At 40.2% G+C, this 20,455-nt stretch overlaps 3 protein-coding genes across 3 annotated transcripts; all 3 read right to left on the reverse strand.

Moving 5' to 3' along the window:
* Positions 1-901: 901 nt before the first annotated feature.
* On the reverse strand, positions 902-5,036 carry LOC148642193 (glycine N-acyltransferase-like protein 3). The gene is made up of 5 exons (XM_088616728.1): positions 4,678-5,036; positions 4,144-4,251; positions 3,333-3,459; positions 1,537-1,660; positions 902-1,418 (listed from the first exon to the last, which is right to left on the reverse strand). The coding sequence occupies exons 1-5, from the start codon at positions 4,753-4,755 to the stop codon at positions 1,007-1,009; spliced, it is 849 nt and encodes a 282-aa protein (XP_088472854.1). The 5' UTR covers positions 4,756-5,036; the 3' UTR covers positions 902-1,006.
* Positions 5,037-5,439: 403 nt separating this feature from the next.
* On the reverse strand, positions 5,440-11,114 carry LOC148642194 (glycine N-acyltransferase-like). Its single transcript, XM_088616730.1, has 7 exons — positions 10,904-11,114; positions 10,563-10,670; positions 9,681-9,807; positions 8,533-8,656; positions 7,972-8,263; position 7,737; positions 5,440-5,679 (listed from the first exon to the last, which is right to left on the reverse strand). Exons 1-7 carry the CDS (start codon positions 10,979-10,981, stop codon positions 5,549-5,551), a joined length of 861 nt encoding a protein of 286 aa, XP_088472856.1. The 5' UTR covers positions 10,982-11,114; the 3' UTR covers positions 5,440-5,548.
* Positions 11,115-14,730: 3,616 nt separating this feature from the next.
* LOC148642195 (glycine N-acyltransferase-like protein 3) lies at positions 14,731-19,124 on the reverse strand. The gene is made up of 5 exons (XM_088616729.1): positions 18,940-19,124; positions 18,749-18,856; positions 16,857-16,983; positions 15,934-16,057; positions 14,731-15,578 (listed from the first exon to the last, which is right to left on the reverse strand). Exons 1-5 carry the CDS (start codon positions 19,015-19,017, stop codon positions 15,167-15,169), a joined length of 849 nt encoding a protein of 282 aa, XP_088472855.1. The 5' UTR covers positions 19,018-19,124; the 3' UTR covers positions 14,731-15,166.
* Between the last annotated feature and the right edge of the window lie 1,331 nt (positions 19,125-20,455).

A 20,455-nucleotide genomic window follows, 5' to 3' on the forward strand; every position in this document is an offset into this window, starting at 1 on the left:
ACTGGTTTAAAAAAAGATGGGACATTTCTTTTAAAGATTATTGATGTTGAAGTACTTTTGTTTGCTCTTGAAGTACTGTATGAGAAGATGGGCAGGGCTTGTCCTCTGTCATGAAGAATGTGTGTGTGGTATCAACACTTTTACATCTTGATAAACAAGTTAAACATGATCTCGAATTCTTCGTGCGATCCGGTACAGTACCTCTCCTGTTAAAGACATGTTTAACTGAGCAGCTGTCTGGGCAGGCATCCATATGAAGACTCTCTCCATCTACATGTGGGTCCTTGCTCAATCCTTCTGATTTTAGAAAGCTTTGATCTATGTGTTGGGTATCTAAAGCTTTATGACTATGTTTACATCAGTTGTATTGTCAGTTGTATTGTACAACCAGCCTATTCATTTAATGGCAAACGTTAAAGTTTAGTTTATTGAACAGGGGAAATTTCTTCTTTATAAATTTGGAATCCCAATTAAATCCTCTTTACCTTTTGAGTTTTTTTAATTATTTTACTGACTTTGTTCTGAGACCGACATTAACAACAAAATATGTATGATAAACTTTTGTCTCTCCTTCCAAAATTATGAGTCTGTCTCCCAACAGAATGAATGAAAAAGTTATTTAAAACAAGAGTAACATCCTTGACAAAAATTCCATGAACTTTCAATCTCATTTCCCTTTTCTTAGATAACTTGCCAAGCTGTTTCCATACCAGTTTGCTATTTCCTTTAACTTTGTTAATTATATCAATGAAAAACTTTGTTTTGGCCTTCCTTAATTCATTAACTACTGTTACATAAACCGTTGAAAATCTGTTTATCTTGTAGTAAGCTAGGCTTCAATGCAGTTTCTAGGGCACATTCCTGTTTTTTTTTTTACCAAATTCCACTACTGCTCATTGAATCAGGGTCAAATCTTTTATTTGTAATTATTCCTAAACTGTTGATAAAGTATTAAGAAATGAAAATGTCACCATATATGGATAATATAGTTTTCAACATGGCTTCCTTAACTTGCCCTTTTGAAAACAAGAATTTTAATAGCATGCTTTCCTGGAACAAAAGTGTAGTTGAAAGATTTAAACATGTTAATTGCAGTAGTATTCTCTTCTGCAACATGGCCATAGACTGGGAAGCCCATCGCATGTATCTGTTTTATAAGAGCAGTGAAGACTGTCTTCATGTGTCCAGTCCTTCGATACTCAGGTAAGGTGAAAGCCATTCTCATTTCACATAGCTCATCAGAGAAACACCAGGAGACTGGATTCCCACTGTCGTCCAGGATACAGGCACTGGGGAGGTGCTGGATACAGCTCCTCACATGGCTGAGAGTGAGATCACTTCCACTGTAGGTAAAGGGCTTCACCACCAGCTCAGCATGGGAAACCTTCAGGCTTGAGATCTTCAGTGTAGGGTCACTCCTGTAAGTAATACACAACACATGAATTGAAAAGCCTTAAAACATTATCTTGACATGTACAAAGATGACCTAAATAGTTCAAAAGACTTCATTCTCTGTGTAATTAGTCTTGCACTCACTCATTGTGTAGAATACTCTCTGGATTGTGATGAACCATCTGGCTGTAGTCTTTGAATTCCTTAACTTCCATTCCACTGCTGGTAGCAGCCTCTTTTATTAAGTCACAGTAAGTGTGTGGAATACCTTTTAAAAAGAAAGAGTGTACAGTGTTATCACTGCAAACATTGTAATGACAAAGAGATGCCACCTTCAAGCACAATTTCACAGTGTGTCTTGTCCTAGGACACATGTTACGCTCATCCTAGCTGTTCTCCAGCGCCTGGTGTTGCCTTTGCTCTGCCTTCACCACCACAGCGACAACGATGCAGTGCAGCTGGCTGTAGCGAGCGCCTGGACTGCAGCAGTGCTCTGAGGGTATTTAAACCTGTTCAGCCTCTCCTCGGCGAGCCGGCGTTGACGAATACATCTCTCCTGAGCCTCCGGTCCAGCTTTCCGGAGGAGCCCTTCCTGCTCCTGGTTTCCGGTTTCCTCCGGCTCCAGCTGGGAGCTTCTGCCCACAGCTGTGCTGCCCCAATCTTTCCAGTGGCTGAGAGGAGGCCGGGGGTCGAGTCTGAAGAGGGGACCTGACTCATCCAAATGCCTCGGCCGGCCTGTCTCCTGGAGCCCTCGTGGGCCGGCCCGCCCCGGCTCGGAGTTCCCTTCCCGGCCTGGAAGATCGGACACTTCCTCTCCGTGAAGCCCACCATGGACGTGGCCTACGCGCTGAAGCGCCAGGGCGGAACTGGCTGCCTGACTGGACCGGACCCCGAAATAAACACATCTCCCCTGCACTGGCCTTCCTGCTCTACAGCCCTGCCACCTGCTGGACCGGGAGCCTGGCCGCAGCAGTCTGCCCCTGGCCAGAAGAGAGCGACCCCCGGCGGGCCCTGCTCCGGGCTCCTGCTCGCAGGACTTTGCAGACAGTTTGCCCTCTGCCCGGTTCTGTGCACGAGGACTGCTGCTCCTTCCCTCGGGTCTGTAACGCCTTCAGCTTCTCCCTGTTTACTGTTGTTCATGACAAAATATCAACGGAATTTGGGAAAATTATGATAATTAGTCGTAACTAGTAATTTGGATAAATTACTAGTTGTCATTAAAAATCTTAACAATACATTTAATATCAATTTCCCTATTTTTCAGTGCAATCAGGGGATATACAGGATTAAATACATACAGTATGAATCTGAGCTGACCCTGACCGACCCTCCAAATTCTGACAGCTAAGTAAAAGAAACACAACAACCAATTATGTGAATCCTTTTCACAAAAACTTTAAACCAGCTATTTACTGGTCACCACTGTACCACTCCAGACAGGATGGATTAATGAGGAGGGGGAATCAAACCTCAGAGACATGAAGCCTAGAAGGTAATGCTCATGGTTAAAAATGGACATTCATAGCAATAGTTGTTGAAATACCATGAGCTTCATTAAAAAGGCAAACATTTTCTGTTGCAAATGATTGTTCACATTGTTGGCAGTGGATTAAAGATCATGAGAATGAGGAGCACCACAAATCATTTGCAAAAGAAAATGCTTGCCTTACAATATTAACAAGGCTCATGACGAACCATCTGTTCATGTGCGTCAGTGTTTAATATGTTACCAAACCCCCCATAAAACATGGAGATTGGATCATTGTGTATGTGTAAAAGGTTTTAATGTCTGAAGTCTTTTAAAGTCTAAAGTCTGTGGAAGAACTGGACAGCACAATTACAGTTTGTTCATGAGTCTTGTGTGAATGTGTGCGTGTGGTTGGTTTCAGTTCATTAATATACATTGTGGATCATTATGAACACTTAATGAGCTACAGAACCTCTCACAATGGTGTCTTGTGTCCAGTCTATCACCCTGTCATCCATCAGCGTCGCCCGCAGATTCTCAAGATCCTTCGTGAACATCGTGCACAGATTAGGGAACTGTACTGGATGGCTTGTCAGGACCTGGGAAAAGATTAAATTAAAGCTGTAGAACATGAACAGTATACAGTACCACAGAACCTGTGAGGATTACCCCAGATCTGACCTCACCTTTTGAATCTCCACTGCTACACCTATGAACTGTTGCTGATCATACAGTATATCCTATGCTTTTCCACATCTTATGCTAACCTGCATGTGTTTGGGAAGCAGAACATGCAAACTCCACACAGACAGGAAACCTGGTATCAAACCCAGGACCAAGGAGGTGTAAAGGAATAGTTCAAATCACCATGCCACCACAGTAGACACTGAAGAGACTGACTGCATATCTACAGTATAATTATATCTTTATATAATCACAAATCTTTTTCAGGTGTTTTTGCATTACTGTTTCATTTATATTTAATCTTGCTTCTACACACCTACTTAATTGTTTTGCATTCTTATGTTATAAAAGCTGATATAAATGTGTTTGGACTAATTATGCCTCCTATATTTCTATAATATATTTATATTTATATTATATCAGCACCTTTAAATGCTCCATATGTTTTTGTTTCATGGTACACTTACTGCACAGTTGCAAAACTCTATAAGATGCAAAATCTTGCAAAAAATAATGAAAACAGTTCTAATAAGAGCACAATTCGTTTAGTATTTGCTCTTCAAAGATTTTCACATCTTCCTTGTCATTCTGTACTGTACCTTGTTTTGACGTCTACAGATGACAGTGTTGAAGTTTGGCCAAGAGTCCACACAGATCTCAAGGCTGCACCTGTTACTGTTCATGATGTGGAGGAGACCCCCATACACCTGAATAATACAGAGCACATCATCATGCAGCAGGTACAAGGTGTTCTCACACTGCTCATTATAGGACTACAATAACACAACACAGACACAGTACTCCCTTCCATGGACAGTAAGTGTGTTATTCTTATTAAAAACCACTGATTGATTTCTGAACAGAATCTCCAGATTGTGTTATCATTCCGTTGAAGAAAACATGTTTATCTAAGACACCTAGATATGTAGAAAGAAAGTTCAATTCAAATTTCTACATTACAATACAAAAAGCTTTATAAATGTATAACTTTGAACAAATGTGTTTTGGCACATTCATATTATAAAACTGTAGATATCATTGTCTTAGCGTGTTAATACAATAACCACAAAAACACATGTCCTCTTTTAATAATAAGAACACATCAGAAGTGTTTATAAAGTACTGTACATTACCGTGATCGGTTGAGGAATCTGCTTGAGAAGGATGTTTTTCAAGGTTGAAAGATCTTTAAATGATTTTAGAATAAACATCTCTATTGCTAACTGGACTGGAACTCTACAGTATGTCCTGAATCTCTGAGGTCCTCTCACTGCTCTGCCTTCTGCTCAGACCTGGTTTGGTAAGGGTCCCCTGCAACGTCACTCTGACCCGTCTGCTCTCACTGCCAATCTCTGTGCTCCTGGCACACCTGGAACCTCTGAAGTCCAGCCCCACTAGCGAGTCGGAGCCAGAAGACTTTGTCTCCACCTGGAGGCCTCTGTGTCTGAATCTGGACTGTAGTAACAGGGGTGCTGAATGTACTCTAGTGTACAGCTGAAAAGTTAATATTAAAAAACTGCTAAGAGGCTACTTATTAAATAGTTCAGGTGGGTAGCTGCGTCAGCATGCGTAGGCTGCAAAGGAACAAGTAATAGGTTTATTCCATGCTGAAAAAAAGAAGAAAGAGAACACAACGTTTCGACCGTGGAGCCTTCTTCAGGTCTTCCACACCTGAAGAAGGCTCCACGGCCGAAACGTTGTGTTCTCTTTCTTCTTTTTTTCAGCATGGAATAAACCTATTACTTGTACTTATTAAATAGATTATTTAATAAGTTTATTATTTAATAAGATTATTTTGAAGAAGTGATCTACTTGGAGAAATCTTTTTGCTTTTCTTACGATCCTTGAAATAACCATCTGAGCCTTCTGAGTTGAGGAAGTTTCCACTGCTGCTAATTCAGGGTCAATAAGTAAGGCGAGCAAGTGAAGCTCCAAATGCAAGGTGACAAAGGTTAAATATAATACAGTGGCCCAGTCAGCACCTTAACTGAGACTAAACAGGGGTTAATGTGCACAGATTGGCCCACTCTTTAATATCAACACAAAGGGGTCTGTCACACCAGGGTAGTTACAGAAGCCAAAAGATTTAAGTATGTTCAATGCAACAGTATTCTCTTCTGCAACATGGGCATAGACTGGGAGGCCCATTCCTTACTCATCCTGTAAGTAATAAGCAAGTAACTAAAAAAGCAAATCTATTAGCTCTCTGATTGCACATTTTGTCAAATTTTCCCAGAAGCAAATTAAACTACCATTAAATTCTTTAGCATCAATGTTAACCTCAGCACCACTATGCTGCCCTGTTGTGTGGTATCATGACTTAAATCTTTAATAAAAAAGTTAAACATTTTGTTGAGACCTTCATTAAATTCTGTACCTCTCCTTCTTATGACATAGTAATTGAACTTGTCAATCTAGTTTATTGGTATTTCAGACATTTTTGTTGTGCTTCAGATGTATTGTACAGCCAGCCTATTCTTTTAATGGGGAATTTTTTAAGGGACAGTAGATTCATTGCGGAACAAAAAACAGACAATACTCAGGAGACTGAATGAAAAAGGTAAATATAAAAATATAAATAAAAGCCTAAAATTAAAGAAATATTTTGCTACTATATATTGGGGGATTGGAGAAATAAAATTTAAATAAATAAGGCTGAGGAGTTAGTGTACTGTAATTTGAGGAACATTAATTCTCTTCATACAAGACTATTTCAGAAGCCGAAGCCCTGCAGACCCAGAAACACAAAATTCTAACCCTCTAATCTAAAGCACTAAGTAACTCCTTGACAGACCCAGGAACACGAAATTCTAACTCTGTAATCTGAACATTGTGCAACACCTTGACAGATAAACAAGAGAAACATCCTGCATCTTATATGAAAGAAAACAACCCAAGACTAATACTCCCTTCTTACAACATTGCTGCCAATGGGACTCTGCTGTCCCATTCTAAACATGCATCACCAAATAAGGAGAGAAAAGTCTTTAGCCTGTGGATTCCACAATAAAAGAAATCAGCATTTCCTAAAAATATACTGTTTCAGGAAGCAATTAGGTATTGATACTTGGAGGTGTGAGGAGTCGCTGAGCCAGTTTTATCCAGACCAAGGGAGGAGGAGGGAGAGCTGGAGAGTGAACAGGTGATAAGTGACCATAACACCTAGCTCGGCACTCACACACCCCTCAAACAACACAAGCTTCCTCCTGGAAAAATACTGGGCAAACCCGATTCTGACAGGGACAGTGGAAAACCCCTGAGAGGGATTGGCTAAGAGGAAAGATAAAAGAGAGACAGAACATGAGACAGAACAGAGGGGGCTCCCGATTCCCACCGGACCCTGGAGACGACACAGGCAGCACAAGGGAAGCTGCAGAGTGCGAGACCACGGAGGTACTGCGCAGAGACTTCTAATACCTGAAGGCAAGGAACTACTGGTTCAGTAACTGATGACCACGGGAGACATTGGCATTGGAACAGAGGTACTGTACAGAGACCTTTAACACAGCGAGGAACAAGGAAACTGACACAGCTAGCCGATTCAAACTGAGGGGAATGTAATACAGCCCACAGAGGATTTCTATTGTTATCTGAACAGAGACTGGGGAAATAGGACTGGGCGATACCCCTCTCCTCCAATTGGGCCATCGGAGACTACAAGTACTAAGTAGAAACGTTCGAGTGGCCTCTCTTCAGTATTTTACAGGAAAGACTGCTGCTCCTCTGTATTCATTATGACCCTAGGAAGGTCCTTTTGCTGCTGTGAATGCTGTTTTCATTGTGTTTTTGGTTGACAGTGAATGTGAATGTAGTTGGAAAATAAAAAGGGCACTTATACAATACAAATGCTTGTCGCTGGTCTGTGTGGGCATTGGTGATTCTGGGAGTTAAACAGAACCTGTGGTAAAGTAGAGGGGCCCTAGCACCCCATTGGAAATGCTAGGTGGCGTATTCGTACACGAAGCAGGAACATTCCTCGCCCATAGGGTTCACTGTGACACACACTTTCCAAATGTTATCAGCAAATGTTATGAATTGTATGACCTCATCAACTACAACAATAAAAATGGATAACCGTTATGCAGTTTTGTCAAACTTCTTTAAATATTTACTATATTACTATATATAGAGAGTACACACATCATTAGTAGCTGTTAGTTAAGCTTTAAAACAGGGTGAGCATCTTGTAAACCCTATACTGCATACAGCAAATTTGACATTTTCTGTAGAACGATTATTTCACAAAAAACATCACCATAAGATATATATATATACATATATCCATAAGAGGATAATGTAGGGATTCCTTAACTGGCCTTTTTTAACACAAGGATTTGTACAGCATACTTCCCAGGGACAAAAGTGTTGTTCAAAGATTTAAACATGTTAATTGCAGCAGTATTCTCTTCTACAACATGGCCATAGACTGGGAAGCCCATCGCATGCATTTGTTTACTAAGGGCAATCAAGACTGTCTTCATGTGTCCAGTCCTTCGATACTCAGGGAAGGTGAAAGCCATTCTCATTTCACACAGCTCATCAGAGAGACTCCAGGAGACTGGATTCCCACTGTCGTCCAGGATACAGGCACTGGGGAGGTGCTGGATACAGCTCCTCACATGGCTGAGAGTGAGGTCACTTCCTCTGAAGGCAGTGTGCTTCACCACCAGCTCAGCATGGGAAACCTGCAGGCTTGAGATCTTCAGTGCTAGGTCACTCCTGTAAGTTATAAGTAAGTAAATAAGGAAGAACATTAATTTTGTATTCAATGCGTTAACATATCCAAATACATGTGGCATCTAAAACAAATAGTTTCAAATTTACATGTGACTTTTTATAACAAACAATTTTTGTAGTTAAGTCTTTATAATATACTGCAAGTAAAGCTAATGGTTTAAAAGGCCTTTAGATATTATCTTAACATGTACAAATATTACCTTAATAGTTAAACAAGACTTAATTCTCTGTGTAATTAATCTTGCACTCACTCATTGTGTTGAAGACTCTCCGGATTGTGATTAACCATCAGACTGTGGTCTTTGAATTCCTTCACATCCATTCCACTGCTGGTAGCAACCTCTTTTATTAAGTCACAGTAAGAACTTGGAATACCTTTTTAAAAGAAAGATTGTACAGTGTTATCACAGCAAGTATTAATGACAATGAGATGCCATCTTTAAACAACATTTAAAATTCATGTTGTCATAGGAAATATCAAAGGAATTTGGGGAAATTACAAAAACCTTTATCATTACAATCCTTAAACACATTTAATATAATTAATATCTATATTCATTTTTATACACATTTTATGCACATTTAAATACAGTACATATAAATTTATGCTGAAATGACCGACCCTCCAAATTCTGTCAAGTAAAAGAAACACAAAAAGGATGTGAATTCTTATCGCATAAATTTTAAACCAACCAATTTCTGGTTGACACTGCAGCACTCCAGACAGGTTGGAAGTCAACTTTTATGGAAAGGAAACATATAGAAACTACTTGGACATCCACAACAACAGCAGTTGAACCTGAATGCTGCTTTTTGCCTTAGTTAATGGAATGAAAGCAGAACATTTAATAGTTCCTATTTGTCAAGTAGTCAAGTCTGTGCACATTCTTTGCAGTGGAATCTTTCTACTAAAAAATACAACACGTTTTAGTAGTTCTTACCAGCTGTCAATTTGTGTTAGTGTTTAAAATGTCAATAGAACAGGAACAATTTTGAACTGACATAATGTTATCCTTTGTGTTCAAAGAAAAAGTGGCTGGAGACTACAGTGTTTGAGTCTGTTTTTCAAAGTTGTACCTATTCTTCATGAGAAAGACTTCATGAAAATACTAACATTTTCTTTTGCAAAGAATTGTGCACATTCCTTGAAGTGGATCACAGATTCTGAGAATGACCAGCATTTCTGTTTAAAACATTAACAGAACTTCTGGAAAACATGGAAATGTCATGGTTTGTATGTAAAAGGTTTTAAAGTCTGATCAGTGTTCTGTTTCTGAAGAAGGACTGGACAGTACAGTTCCAATCAGTTCATGGGCTTGTGTGTGAATGTGGGTGTGGTTGGTTTCAGTTCATTAATATACATTGTGGATCATTATGAACACTTAATGAGCTACAGAACCTCTCACAATGGTGTCTTGTGTCCAGTCTATCACCCTGTCATCCATCAGCGTCGCCCGCAGATTCTCAAGATCCTTCGTGAACATCGTGCACAGATTAGGGAACTGAACTGGATGGCTTCTCAGGACCTGGGAAAAGAGACATCAGTTTCAAAACTGTCAAATTCACATTCAATTTCTTACGTAATTAAACTTGCTGTCTGTGTATAACACCGTGATCCAGGTACTCCCCAACTCCAAACTCCACCAGTCTCACCCTTCAGTGTTTCTCTGTGATCAGTAGGACATGAGTGTGGACACTTCTAGTTTGTGATCATCACAATGTCCAGTCAGATACAGTAGATGTACAATCATTTACAGGGATTAGGAGAGAGCTGGTGGCCCTGACCTCTCTCTGTGTCTTGAGTCTTCCAGAGATTCCCAGCTTTAAACTGGCATTTGTCTTTTTGTATTCCACCCCCACCCATTGGACAGCACCTCAAAGCAGAGGTATCCATGAAAAACTGAAGAAGTTCTGAAGAATTAGCGCAAATCATTTTCAGGTGTTTTTACATTGTGGTAAGACCTGCTATACATTGCCTTGTACTCCTCAATCATAATTGCTTTTAAAGAGCTTTGTGCTTTGACTAACTTTGCATCTGATATTTCTCTTTCCCAAAATGGTTTTTAGATCAGACTTTTAAAAAGATTAATGTTTTTTCATATTTTACACTACACGTCCAGCACTGTTACAAAACTCCTATTAGCACTCAATATGAAGACAGGTTTTGCAAAAATAATTAAAATGATTCTAGTAAAAGCATAATTCCCTGTTATTTAAGTTATTTACAGTCAAGTATAGTATTATAGTACAGTATTTTGGGATCTCCCTTGTCATTCTGTACCTTGTTTTGACGTCTACAGATGACAGTGTTGAAGTTTGGCCAAGAGTCCACACAGATCTCAAGGTTGCACCTGTTACTGTTCATGATGTGGGCGAGACCCCCATACACCTGAATAATACAGAGCACATCATCATGCAGCAGGTACAAGGTGTTCACACACTGCTCATTCTGGAGCTACAGAACACAGACACTTTTTAATTTTTAAGATAAAATCAAATTCATTATAACATTGTCTTAGAATGTTATGTCAATAACCACTCAAGTATTAAAATGCCACTTTTCATAATAAAAAATTCAGATCAGAAGCAATACCCATCAGAAGTGTATATAAAATACGTTACCGTGATCGATTGAGGAATCTGCTTGAGAAGGATGTTTTTCAAGGTAGAAAGATCTTTAAATGATTTTAAAATAAACATATCTATTGCTAACTGGCCTGGTACTGTATGTCCTGAATCTCTGAGGTCCTCTCACTGATCTGCCTTCTGCTCAGACCTACTTTTGTAAGGGTTACCTGCAATATCACGGATATATATACACGCTCTCACTGTCAGCCATGGTGAACCAGGAACAATTAAAAGTTCACACCCAGCAGCTAGAACTCTTTGTCCCCACCTGAGGGCTTCTGTGCCTGGATTTGGATTCTGATAACAGGTGTGTGGAATTACATGCATCCAAAAATATCCTGGTAGGTTAGTTGGGTTCTGTGAAATTGGTCCGATGTGAGTGTATGAATGACAGTGTCTGTGTGTTCCCTGTGATGGACTGACCTCCTGTCTTACACATGTTGCTGGTCAGGTCAGGCTCCAGCTTCTCTGTGATCCCGTACTGGATCAAGGGACAAGGTAATAGGTGGGTGGATTGAGAACTGTAAGATTTGCACCTGGGGATGTTTTGTTAAAATGTACAATGCACAAGTAAGAGCACATTTTGAATATTGAGTACAGTCTGGGGCACAACATTGAAAAGATATTGCTGATGTGGATTCAGTCCAGTGAAGAGCCACAAGTTACATTTTCAGACTTTAAAGGAATGTCCTGCACTGACTGAAAAAACTAGACATTTTTTGTATTTAAAACAACCAGGGGAGATGATAAAGATAAACCAGGCAAACCAGTCAGCCAAGGTCAAAGCTCTTCAGAATCAACAGTAAAATGAAAACCAGAGGCCAGCAGCCATATGCCCCTATAGCTCACAGCTGGCAGCCCACTGAAGCTCAGCGGGTGTGAACCTGGCCAGTACCTGGATGGGAGACTCCTGGGAAAGCTAAGGTTGCTGCTGGAAGAGGTGTTAGTGGGGCCAGTAAGGGGTTCTCACCCTGTGGTGTGTGTGGGTCTTAATACCCCAGTATAGTAAAGGGGACACTAAACTGTATAAAGGCACCTACCTTTGGATGGACAGAGACATAAAACTGAAGTCCTGACTCTTTGTTGTCATTATAAATCACTACACAATGCACATCTTCAATCACTGGTCACGGAGAATGCTCTTCGGTTGTAATGTACTGTACAGCTTGTACTCCCTTATCGCAAGAACGCTGTCTTGATTGTGGTGAACCATCAGATTGTGGTCTTGGAGTTCTGACATTTACTCCATTAATGGAGACAACTTCTTTTATCGGGTCACAGTATGATCTTGGGATATTTTAAGATTAGAGAAATTATTTTCTGCTATCATGGCATTTCTTAAGGACAAGGTGATGGCAACTTTAAATGTACACAACACTTACCTTTTTGTTCTTAGAAAATAACTGTGGAATTTCAGAAGTTACTAGAACATTTCAGAATTATTTTTAACAAATTTATTAAATCTCTGATATTTATATTTTCCACTTTAATAAGAGAATATGCACCTGTGAACAGAAACAACATTGCACTGAAACAAAGGATTCTCCATGTACTTACAGGTAAGGAAAAGAAATGCTGAATAATACATTTACCTCCTGCTCCACAGAAGACAGACAGTTTTGCATGTCTGTGTATTGGTATTCAACATGTCCATGATTGAGTTGAGTGGAGACTAACTGGAGAAAACCCGGATAAACCTGGACAGAACATGCAAACTCCACACAGGCATCCAACTCTCTCAGTGTAAATGTTCACTTTCTTGGCTTAAATAAATTCAAACAAATATATGATTAAAAGATATAAACAAGACGTGTTGCTTTGCCTTATCTAAGGCTACAGGGCAGGTACATACTGATCTTTGTTTTGCAAGATAGTGCACATTTCTTGCAGTGGCTTAGTGTTACTGAGATTGAGAAGTGTCACAAATATTCAGGTTTGAAAAGCTTTATTTTTCTCTTTTTTTAAAATTGGAAATAGTGTCCTTATTGTTTATTTGTAATGTTGACTGGCTACCCCTGACAGACTTTTGAATAATTTATTTTTTGAATTTAATTGTCTGAGCAGAGCACTAATTATGTATATGTGTGTTGTCTGTCCAATTTGTAAATCAGGAATTTCCCAACTGCCCTGCTACAGGTATGTGCTTTGCAACTGGCAACTAGAAAACAACAGGTAATTTCGATTTTTATCCAATTAATTTGTTTAATTCAGCAAATGGGGTCATAGCAGTAAACATACTGGTAGGTTAGTTGGGTTCTGTGAAATTGGTCCGATGTGAGTGTATGAGTGGCAGTGTCTGTGTGTTCCCTGCGATGGACTGACCTCCTGTCTTACACATGTTGCTGGCCAGGTCAGGCTCCAGCTTCTCTGTGATCCCGTACTGGATCAAGGGACAAGGAAATAGGTGGGTGGATTGAGAACTGTAAGATTTGCACCTGGGGATGTTTTGTTAAAATGTACAATGAACAAGTAAGAGCACATTTTGAAAGACTCGTTTTGAAAAACAAGACCTCTTTAGTCTTGAAGAAAAACATTGCGAAAAGAGTAAGGGTGTTTACCCTGTCATCCTGGCCTTTACCAGTCATGGCCTCCTAATAATCCCCATCTCATCTTCATCACTCTGCTCTCCTGGTCTGTGCGGAGTGTACTGGTGCACTCTGACTGCCATCACATCAGTCTACACAACGGGGGAGAACATACAAACTCCACACAGACAGCACCCCTTTTAACTTTTGTCGTCTTTGTCATGGATGGATTACCTGGCTATGGACTCTTGCCTACTCTGGATTTCCCTTCGGACTCCCTTTGGACTTGTTTGCCTTGGCCACGCCCCCCCCCCCCCGAGCACCAGTGCACCGTCGACACGCCCCCGTGTTTGTCTAGCAGCCCTGTTCCTAGTCCTCTCTCCCCCGTGTTTTTGCACTCCCTTCCAGATTCTATCGTCTGCACAGGGTCCTGAAAAACGCTTTGTGACACTATCACCCTGTCATCCATCAGATTCACCTGCAAATTCACACGATCCTTCGGGAACATCGTGCACAGATTAGGGAACTCAACTGGGTGGCTTTGTGGACCCTGGAAAGAGACATCAGATTGAAAACTGTCAAATGTGCATTCAGTTTAAGTTGTGAAAAGATACTGTCCGTTTCTAACTCATTGATATTGCCACCACTGCAGCTCCAGCAGTCTCACAGTTTGTCAGTCCTTAACATCAGATACAACTCACTCCTTCTTTATAAGCTGCTTAACACCCCAGAGTTCTTGATATACATGAGGGGAGCCACTTTATCCCCCATTTAGAGTGACACACGCAGAAGTGAGGAGTTTGCTTTATTTATAGACATAGGACAGTGAATGGAGCAAATCTGGCCCAACGGAAATGACCGAGTTGAGGAACATCAGATGTATTGTACAGTGCAACCAGCCTATTCTTTTAATGGGGAATTTTGTTAAGGGACAATGGATTCATTGTGTTACAAAAAGGAGACAATACTGAAGAGACTGTTTGAATAAAAAATATATAATAGCATAAAAGTAAAGAAATCTATTACTATACAGTATATAAAATATGAATATATATATAAACAAGCTAAAGGGGTTAGCCCTGTAATGATAAGCAATGTGCGACACATTGACAGATGTACAAGAGAAATATCCTGCATCTTAAATAAAAGAATACAATCCAGGACTAATTCTCCCTTCCTGTAACATTGCTGCCAATATCAGCTGAGCATCTGCCTTCTCATTCTGAACATGCGAATAAGGAGATCAAGTCTTTAGTGTCTGGATTCCACAGTAAAAGAAATCAGCATTTCCTAAAATAAATAGGACAGTGAGTTTTGTTTATTAAAATAAAACAGAAGGGTTATTAGAGAAAACCTGTGATCGTCAATGTTTAGCTGTTTCTCAGCCCACTACATCATAGGACAATAGCTTGAATTAAATCCATTTTTTTGTGAAATGCATTTTCCAAATGTGAGCAGCAAATGTTATACATTTTATGACCTATTCAACTACAACAATAAGAATCGATAACCATTATACAACTTTGTCAAATGTCTGTTAAAGCCATAGACTATACACATCATTAATAGCTGTTAATCAATCAGAATAGAAGACCATCTTGCTATACTGTATACAGCAAATGTGACCTTTTCTGTAGCACAATTACTTCACATGTGTTTAATTATGTTGATAAAGTATTAAGAAATGAAAACATCACCAGATATGGATAATATAGTTTTCAACATGGCTTCCTTAACTGACCCTTTTGAAAACAAGGATTTTAATAGCATGCTTTCCTGGAACAAAAGTGTAGTTGAAAGATTTAAACATGTTAATTGCAGCAGTATTCTCTTCTGCAACATGGGCATAGACTGGGAAGCCCATTGCATGCATCTGTTTTATAAGAGCAGTGAAGACAGTCTTCATGTACCCAGTCCTTCGATACTCAGGTAAGGTGAAACCCATTCTCATTTCACACAGCTCATCAGAGAGACACCAGGAGACTGGATTCCCACTGTCGTCCAGGATACAGGCACTGGGGAGGTGCTGGATACAGCTCCTCACATGGCTGAGAGTGAGATCGTTTCCACTGTAGGCAAACTGCTTTGCCACCAGCTCAGCATGGGAAACCTTCAGGCTTGAGATCTTCATTGTAGGGTCACTCCTGTAAGTAATAGACAAGTAAATAAACAACATATGAACAACAACTTTATATCCCCGATTAGACATTATGTCTTTGCATTTTTGTAGAAAATAATAAGACACGTATTTGGAGATGTATTTAATCCAACGTGTTAAATGGTATCTTAAATGAATAGTTACAGTTAAAAGTGTGTAATACTTTTTGTAGAAATTCAAAAGACTAGCGCCCTTCCCCTATGTAACGCAAACTGAGAGAGTGTGTAAAATGTAAAAGTATCACAGAAAAGAAAGCTTTGAAGCATTATCTTAACATCTACAAGGATTACTTAAATAATTTAACTAGACTTTATTCTCTGTGTAATTAGTCTTGCACTCACTCATTGTGTAGAAGACTCTCTGGATTGTGATGAACCATCAGGCTGTAGTGTTTGATTTCCTTCACATCCATTCCACTGCTGGTAGAAACCTCTTTTATTAAGTCACAGTAAGAGCCTGGAATACCTTTTTAAAAGAAAACAGTGTTATCAGACAATGTATTGTATTAATGACAATGAGATGCCACTCCAGACAGGTTGGAATAATTAAGTTAACATTTATGGTTAGGAAAACATATAGAAACTATGTGGACATCCACAACAACAGCAGTTGAACCTGAATGCTGCTTTTTGCCTTAGTTAATGGAATGAAAGCAGAACATTTAATAGTTCCTGGTTGTTGTTTAATAATTTCTGGTTGTGCATATTTCCATTCAGGGGAATCTTTCTACTGAAAAACACAAAATATTATAGAATGTCTTACCAGCTGTTAAGTTGTGTAAGTGTTTAAAATGTCAATAGAACAGGAACAATTTTAACCTGACATAATGTTATCCTTTGTGTTCAAAGCAAAAGTGGCTGGAGACTGCAGTGTTTGAGTCTGTTTTTCAAAGTTGTACCTATTCTTCATGAGAAAGACCATGAAAATACTAACATTTTCTTTTGCAAAGAATTGCGCACTTTCCTTGAAGTGGATTACAGATTCTGAGAATGACCAGCACCACAAAACCCACAAAAGCTAATGTGTTACCAGCTGCTCATCTGTGTTTGTGTTTAAAACATGAACAGAACTTCTGGAAAACATGGAAATGACATGGTTTGTATGTAAAAGGTTTTAAAGTCTGATCAATGTTCTGTTTCTGAAGAAGGACTGGACAGTACAGTTCCAATCAGTTCATGAGGTTGTGTGAATGTGTGCGTGTGGTTGGTTTCAGTTCATTAATATACATTGTGGATCATTATGAACACTTAATGAGATACAGAACCTCTCACAATGGTGTCTTGTGTCCAGTCTATCACCCTGTCATCCATCAGCATCGCCCGCAGATTCTCAAGATCCTTCGTGAACATCGTGCACAGATTAGGGAACTGAACTGGATGGCTTGTCAGGACCTTGGAAAAAAGTTTGAAAAACTCAAATTCACATTCGATTTGTTACATAATTAAACGTACTGTCTTATAACGTACAGTGATCCAGGTACTCCCCAACTCCAAACTCCACCAGTCTCACCCTTCGTCAGTCCTGAACTGTCAGAGTTTCTCTGTGATCAGTAGGACATGAGTGTGGACACTTCTAGTTTGTGATCATCACAATGTCCAGTCAGATACATGTACAATCATTTACAGGGAGGAGGAGAGGGCTGGTAGCTCTGTGTTTTCCAGAGATTCCCTGCTTTATAAGAGTCTTGAATCACTACAGACAATTTAAACCCTTACTTATTTACAGTGCTTCTCAACTGAAAGAATCCAAAAGCTCTTTATCCCCTATAAAGGTCAATCTTCATTAGTAGCACATGATGGTGAAAATTAAGAATTACATCACCAAAGTAATTTTAAGGGTTATAAATAGGACAAATTATGTAAATCCTACAAATATATAAAACAGTATACAAAGTGTTCCATTGGACCTTTAAAGACCAAGTAGGCAGAAACCTGATTTAATATTTCCTCAGAAGGACCATGCCTCTTACAGCAGACTACTGTGGCACTGGTTTGGAAATTCCAGTGGTAAAGGGAAGAGCACTCCCTAATGGTCAGCAACACCACTTACAGCAGCAACCTGGTCTCCCAGCCCAGTACTGACTAGTCACAGCCTTACATAGCATCTGAGGTCTGATGAGATTAGGAAAGAAGGCAGTACTGCGTGTCAAAAGCAAAGTATTTGAAAATATCCTGTAGCTGTAATGACGTGGCGAGATGGAAAATAGCCGCGTCTGGCTGAGAGCTGACAAGCACGTCTCGGGCAGAGGCGAGGGGCGGAGCGCCGCAACAAAGAGGTGGCAAAAAATGAAGAAAAGGCGCACAAAATAAACCCCACACTCAGGTCTGAAAGCGGTAGAGGCTACGAAGGAGACACTTAAAGAACAAAGCAAGCGCAAAACACAGTGAGAAAGATAACAGGTGAAAAAATGATGAGGTAACAGGAGCACAGCAACTCAGCGAGGGAAGAGTTTAAAGGAAATGAAACTAATAATGAAATAATTAACTAATTAGAAGACCGCTGTGAAAGTCTGTCTGAGCTGTTCTAACTGCGCCGGGAGGTGTGCTGTCCAGCGCGGGCATGACAGTAGTTAGAGAGCAAGAGATCATCCGTGAGGATTACCCCAGATCTCACCTCACCTTTTGAATCAGCACTGCTACAACCATGAACTGGTGCTTATTGGACACTTCATGGTTTTCCACACGTTGGACAGCACATCAAAGCACAGGTATCCATGAAAAACTGAAGAATTTCTGAAGAATCAGTTCAATTCAGCAATTAGTTTCGGAGTGATTAAACCCAGTGGTCCCTAAACCTAACCTGCATGCACTTAGAGGGAAAACAGGAGACCCTGATTAAACCCCACACATACATAAGAAGAGCACGCAAACTCCACACAGACAGGAATCAAACGCAGGACCATGAAGGTGTAGAAGAATAATTCAAATCATCATGCCACCTCAGCAGACACTAAAGGGCTTTACTGCATATCGACTTTGACTAATTTTGCATCTGGCATTTCTCCTTCCCAAACTGGTTTACGGATCAGACTTTTAAAAACTTGTATTTTACAGTAAGAAGACAGGTTTTTGCAAAAAGAACTGAATTCTCTGTTATTTAGCTTATTTTTAGTCTTCGATCTTTGCAGATTTTGGGATCTCTCTTGTCATCCTGTACCTTGTTTTGACGTCTACAGATGACAGTGTTGAAGTTTGGCCAAGAGTCCACACAGATCTCAAGGCTGCACCTGTTACTGTTCATGATGTGGAGGAGACCCCCATACACCTGAATAATACAGAGCACATCATCATGCAGCATCATTCAGATCAGAAGCAATACCCATCAGAAGTGTATATAAAATACGTTACCGTGATCGGTTGAGGAATCTGCTTGAGAAGGATGTTTTTCAAGGTAGAAAGATCTTTAAATGATTTTAAAATAAACATCTCTGTTGCTAACTGGCCTGGTACTGTATGTCCTGAATCTCTGAGGTCCTTTCACTGATCTGCCTTCTGCTCAGACCTACTTTTGTAAGGGTTACCTGCAATATCACGGATATTTATACACGCTCTCACTGTCAGCCATGGTGAACCAGGAACAATTAAAAGTTCACACCCAGCAGCTAGAACTCTTTGTCCCCACCTGAGGGCTTCTGTGCCTGGATTTGGATTCTGATAACAGGTGTGTGGAATTACATGCATCCAAAAACATCCTGGTAGGTTAGATGGGTTCTGTGAAATTGGTCCGATGTGAGTGTATGAGACCTTTTGGGAAAGCTAAGGTTGCTGCTGGAAGAGGTGTTAGTGGGGCCAGTAAGGGGTTCTCACCCTGTGGTGTGTGTGGGTCTTAATACCCCAGTATAGTAAAGGGGACACTAAACTGTATAAAGGCACCTACCTTTGGATGGACAGAGACATAAAACTGAAGTCCTGACTCTTTGTTGTCATTATAAATCACTACACAATGCACATCTTCAATCACTGGTCACGGAGAATGCTCTTCGGTTGTAATGTACTGTACAGCTTGTACTCCCTTATCGCAAGAACGCTGTCTTGATTGTGGTGAACCATCAGATTGTGGTCTTGGAGTTCTGACATTTACTCCATTAATGGAGACAACTTCTTTTATCGGGTCACAGTATGATCTTGGGATATTTTAAGATTAGAGAAATTATTTTCTGCTATCATGGCATTTCTTAAGGACAAGGTGATGGCAACTTTAAATGTACACAACACTTACCTTTTTGTTCTTAGAAAATAACTGTGGAATTTCAGAAGTTACTAGAACATTTCAGAATTATTTTTAACAAATTTATTAAATCTCTGATATTTATATTTTCCACTTTAATAAGAGAATATGCACCTGTGAACAGAAACAACATTGCACTGAAACAAAGGATTCTCCATGTACTTACAGGTAAGGAAAAGAAATGCTGAATAATACATTTACCTCCTGCTCCACAGAAGACAGACAGTTTTGCATGTCTGTGTATTGGTATTCAACATGTCCATGATTGAGTTGAGTGGAGACTAACTGGAGAAAACCCGGATAAACCTGGACAGAACATGCAAACTCCACACAGGCATCCAACTCTCTCAGTGTAAATGTTCACTTTCTTGGCTTTAATAAATTCAAACAGATATATTGTAACGCAACGGGGGCTCAGGCGGGCGCCCTTGCCGCATTAGGTCGGCCCCCCACCGTCGGGGGCTCGAACCCGGGACTTCCGCGTCACTCAGCAGGGACCCATCCCGGTGAGCTAAAGAGAGATCTCTCTACAGCCCAGGGGCTGTGGTCCTGCTATCACAGGGAAGGGCGGCGACGTCACCGCTCTGGTACGCCGGCTCTTACACAGTGCCTGTCGGCCGTAAGCGTTACAATATG

This window comes from Lepisosteus platostomus, chromosome 23, assembly GCF_059453375.1.
Source record: "Lepisosteus platostomus isolate fLepPlt1 chromosome 23, fLepPlt1.hap1, whole genome shotgun sequence".
NCBI classification, from domain to species: Eukaryota; Metazoa; Chordata; class Actinopteri; order Semionotiformes; family Lepisosteidae; genus Lepisosteus; species Lepisosteus platostomus.

Excerpts from the sequence above, each read along its gene's own strand:
- LOC148642195 (XM_088616729.1), bottom strand. The coding sequence starts at position 19,017 with ATGTTTATTTTAAAATCATTTAAAGATCTTTCTACCTTGAAAAACATC. Across the intron at positions 16,058-16,856 it reads ACAAGACACCATTGTGAGAG|GTATTCCAGGCTCTTACTGT; the intron begins GTTCTGTATCTC and ends TCTTTTAAAAAG. Across the intron at positions 15,579-15,933 it reads GAGAGTCTTCTACACAATGA|GAGTGACCCTACAATGAAGA; the intron begins GTGAGTGCAAGA and ends TATTACTTACAG.
- LOC148642194 (XM_088616730.1), bottom strand. The coding sequence starts at position 10,981 with ATGTTTATTTTAAAATCATTTAAAGATCTTTCTACCTTGAAAAACATC. Across the intron at positions 9,808-10,562 it reads TCTGTAGACGTCAAAACAAG|GTCCTGAGAAGCCATCCAGT; the intron begins GTACAGAATGAC and ends CTCTTTTCCCAG. Across the intron at positions 8,657-9,680 it reads ACAAGACACCATTGTGAGAG|GTATTCCAAGTTCTTACTGT; the intron begins GTTCTGTAGCTC and ends TCTTTTAAAAAG.
- LOC148642193 (XM_088616728.1), bottom strand. The coding sequence starts at position 4,755 with ATGTTTATTCTAAAATCATTTAAAGATCTTTCAACCTTGAAAAACATC. Across the intron at positions 1,661-3,332 it reads ACAAGACACCATTGTGAGAG|GTATTCCACACACTTACTGT; the intron begins GTTCTGTAGCTC and ends TCTTTTTAAAAG. Across the intron at positions 1,419-1,536 it reads GAGAGTATTCTACACAATGA|GAGTGACCCTACACTGAAGA; the intron begins GTGAGTGCAAGA and ends TATTACTTACAG.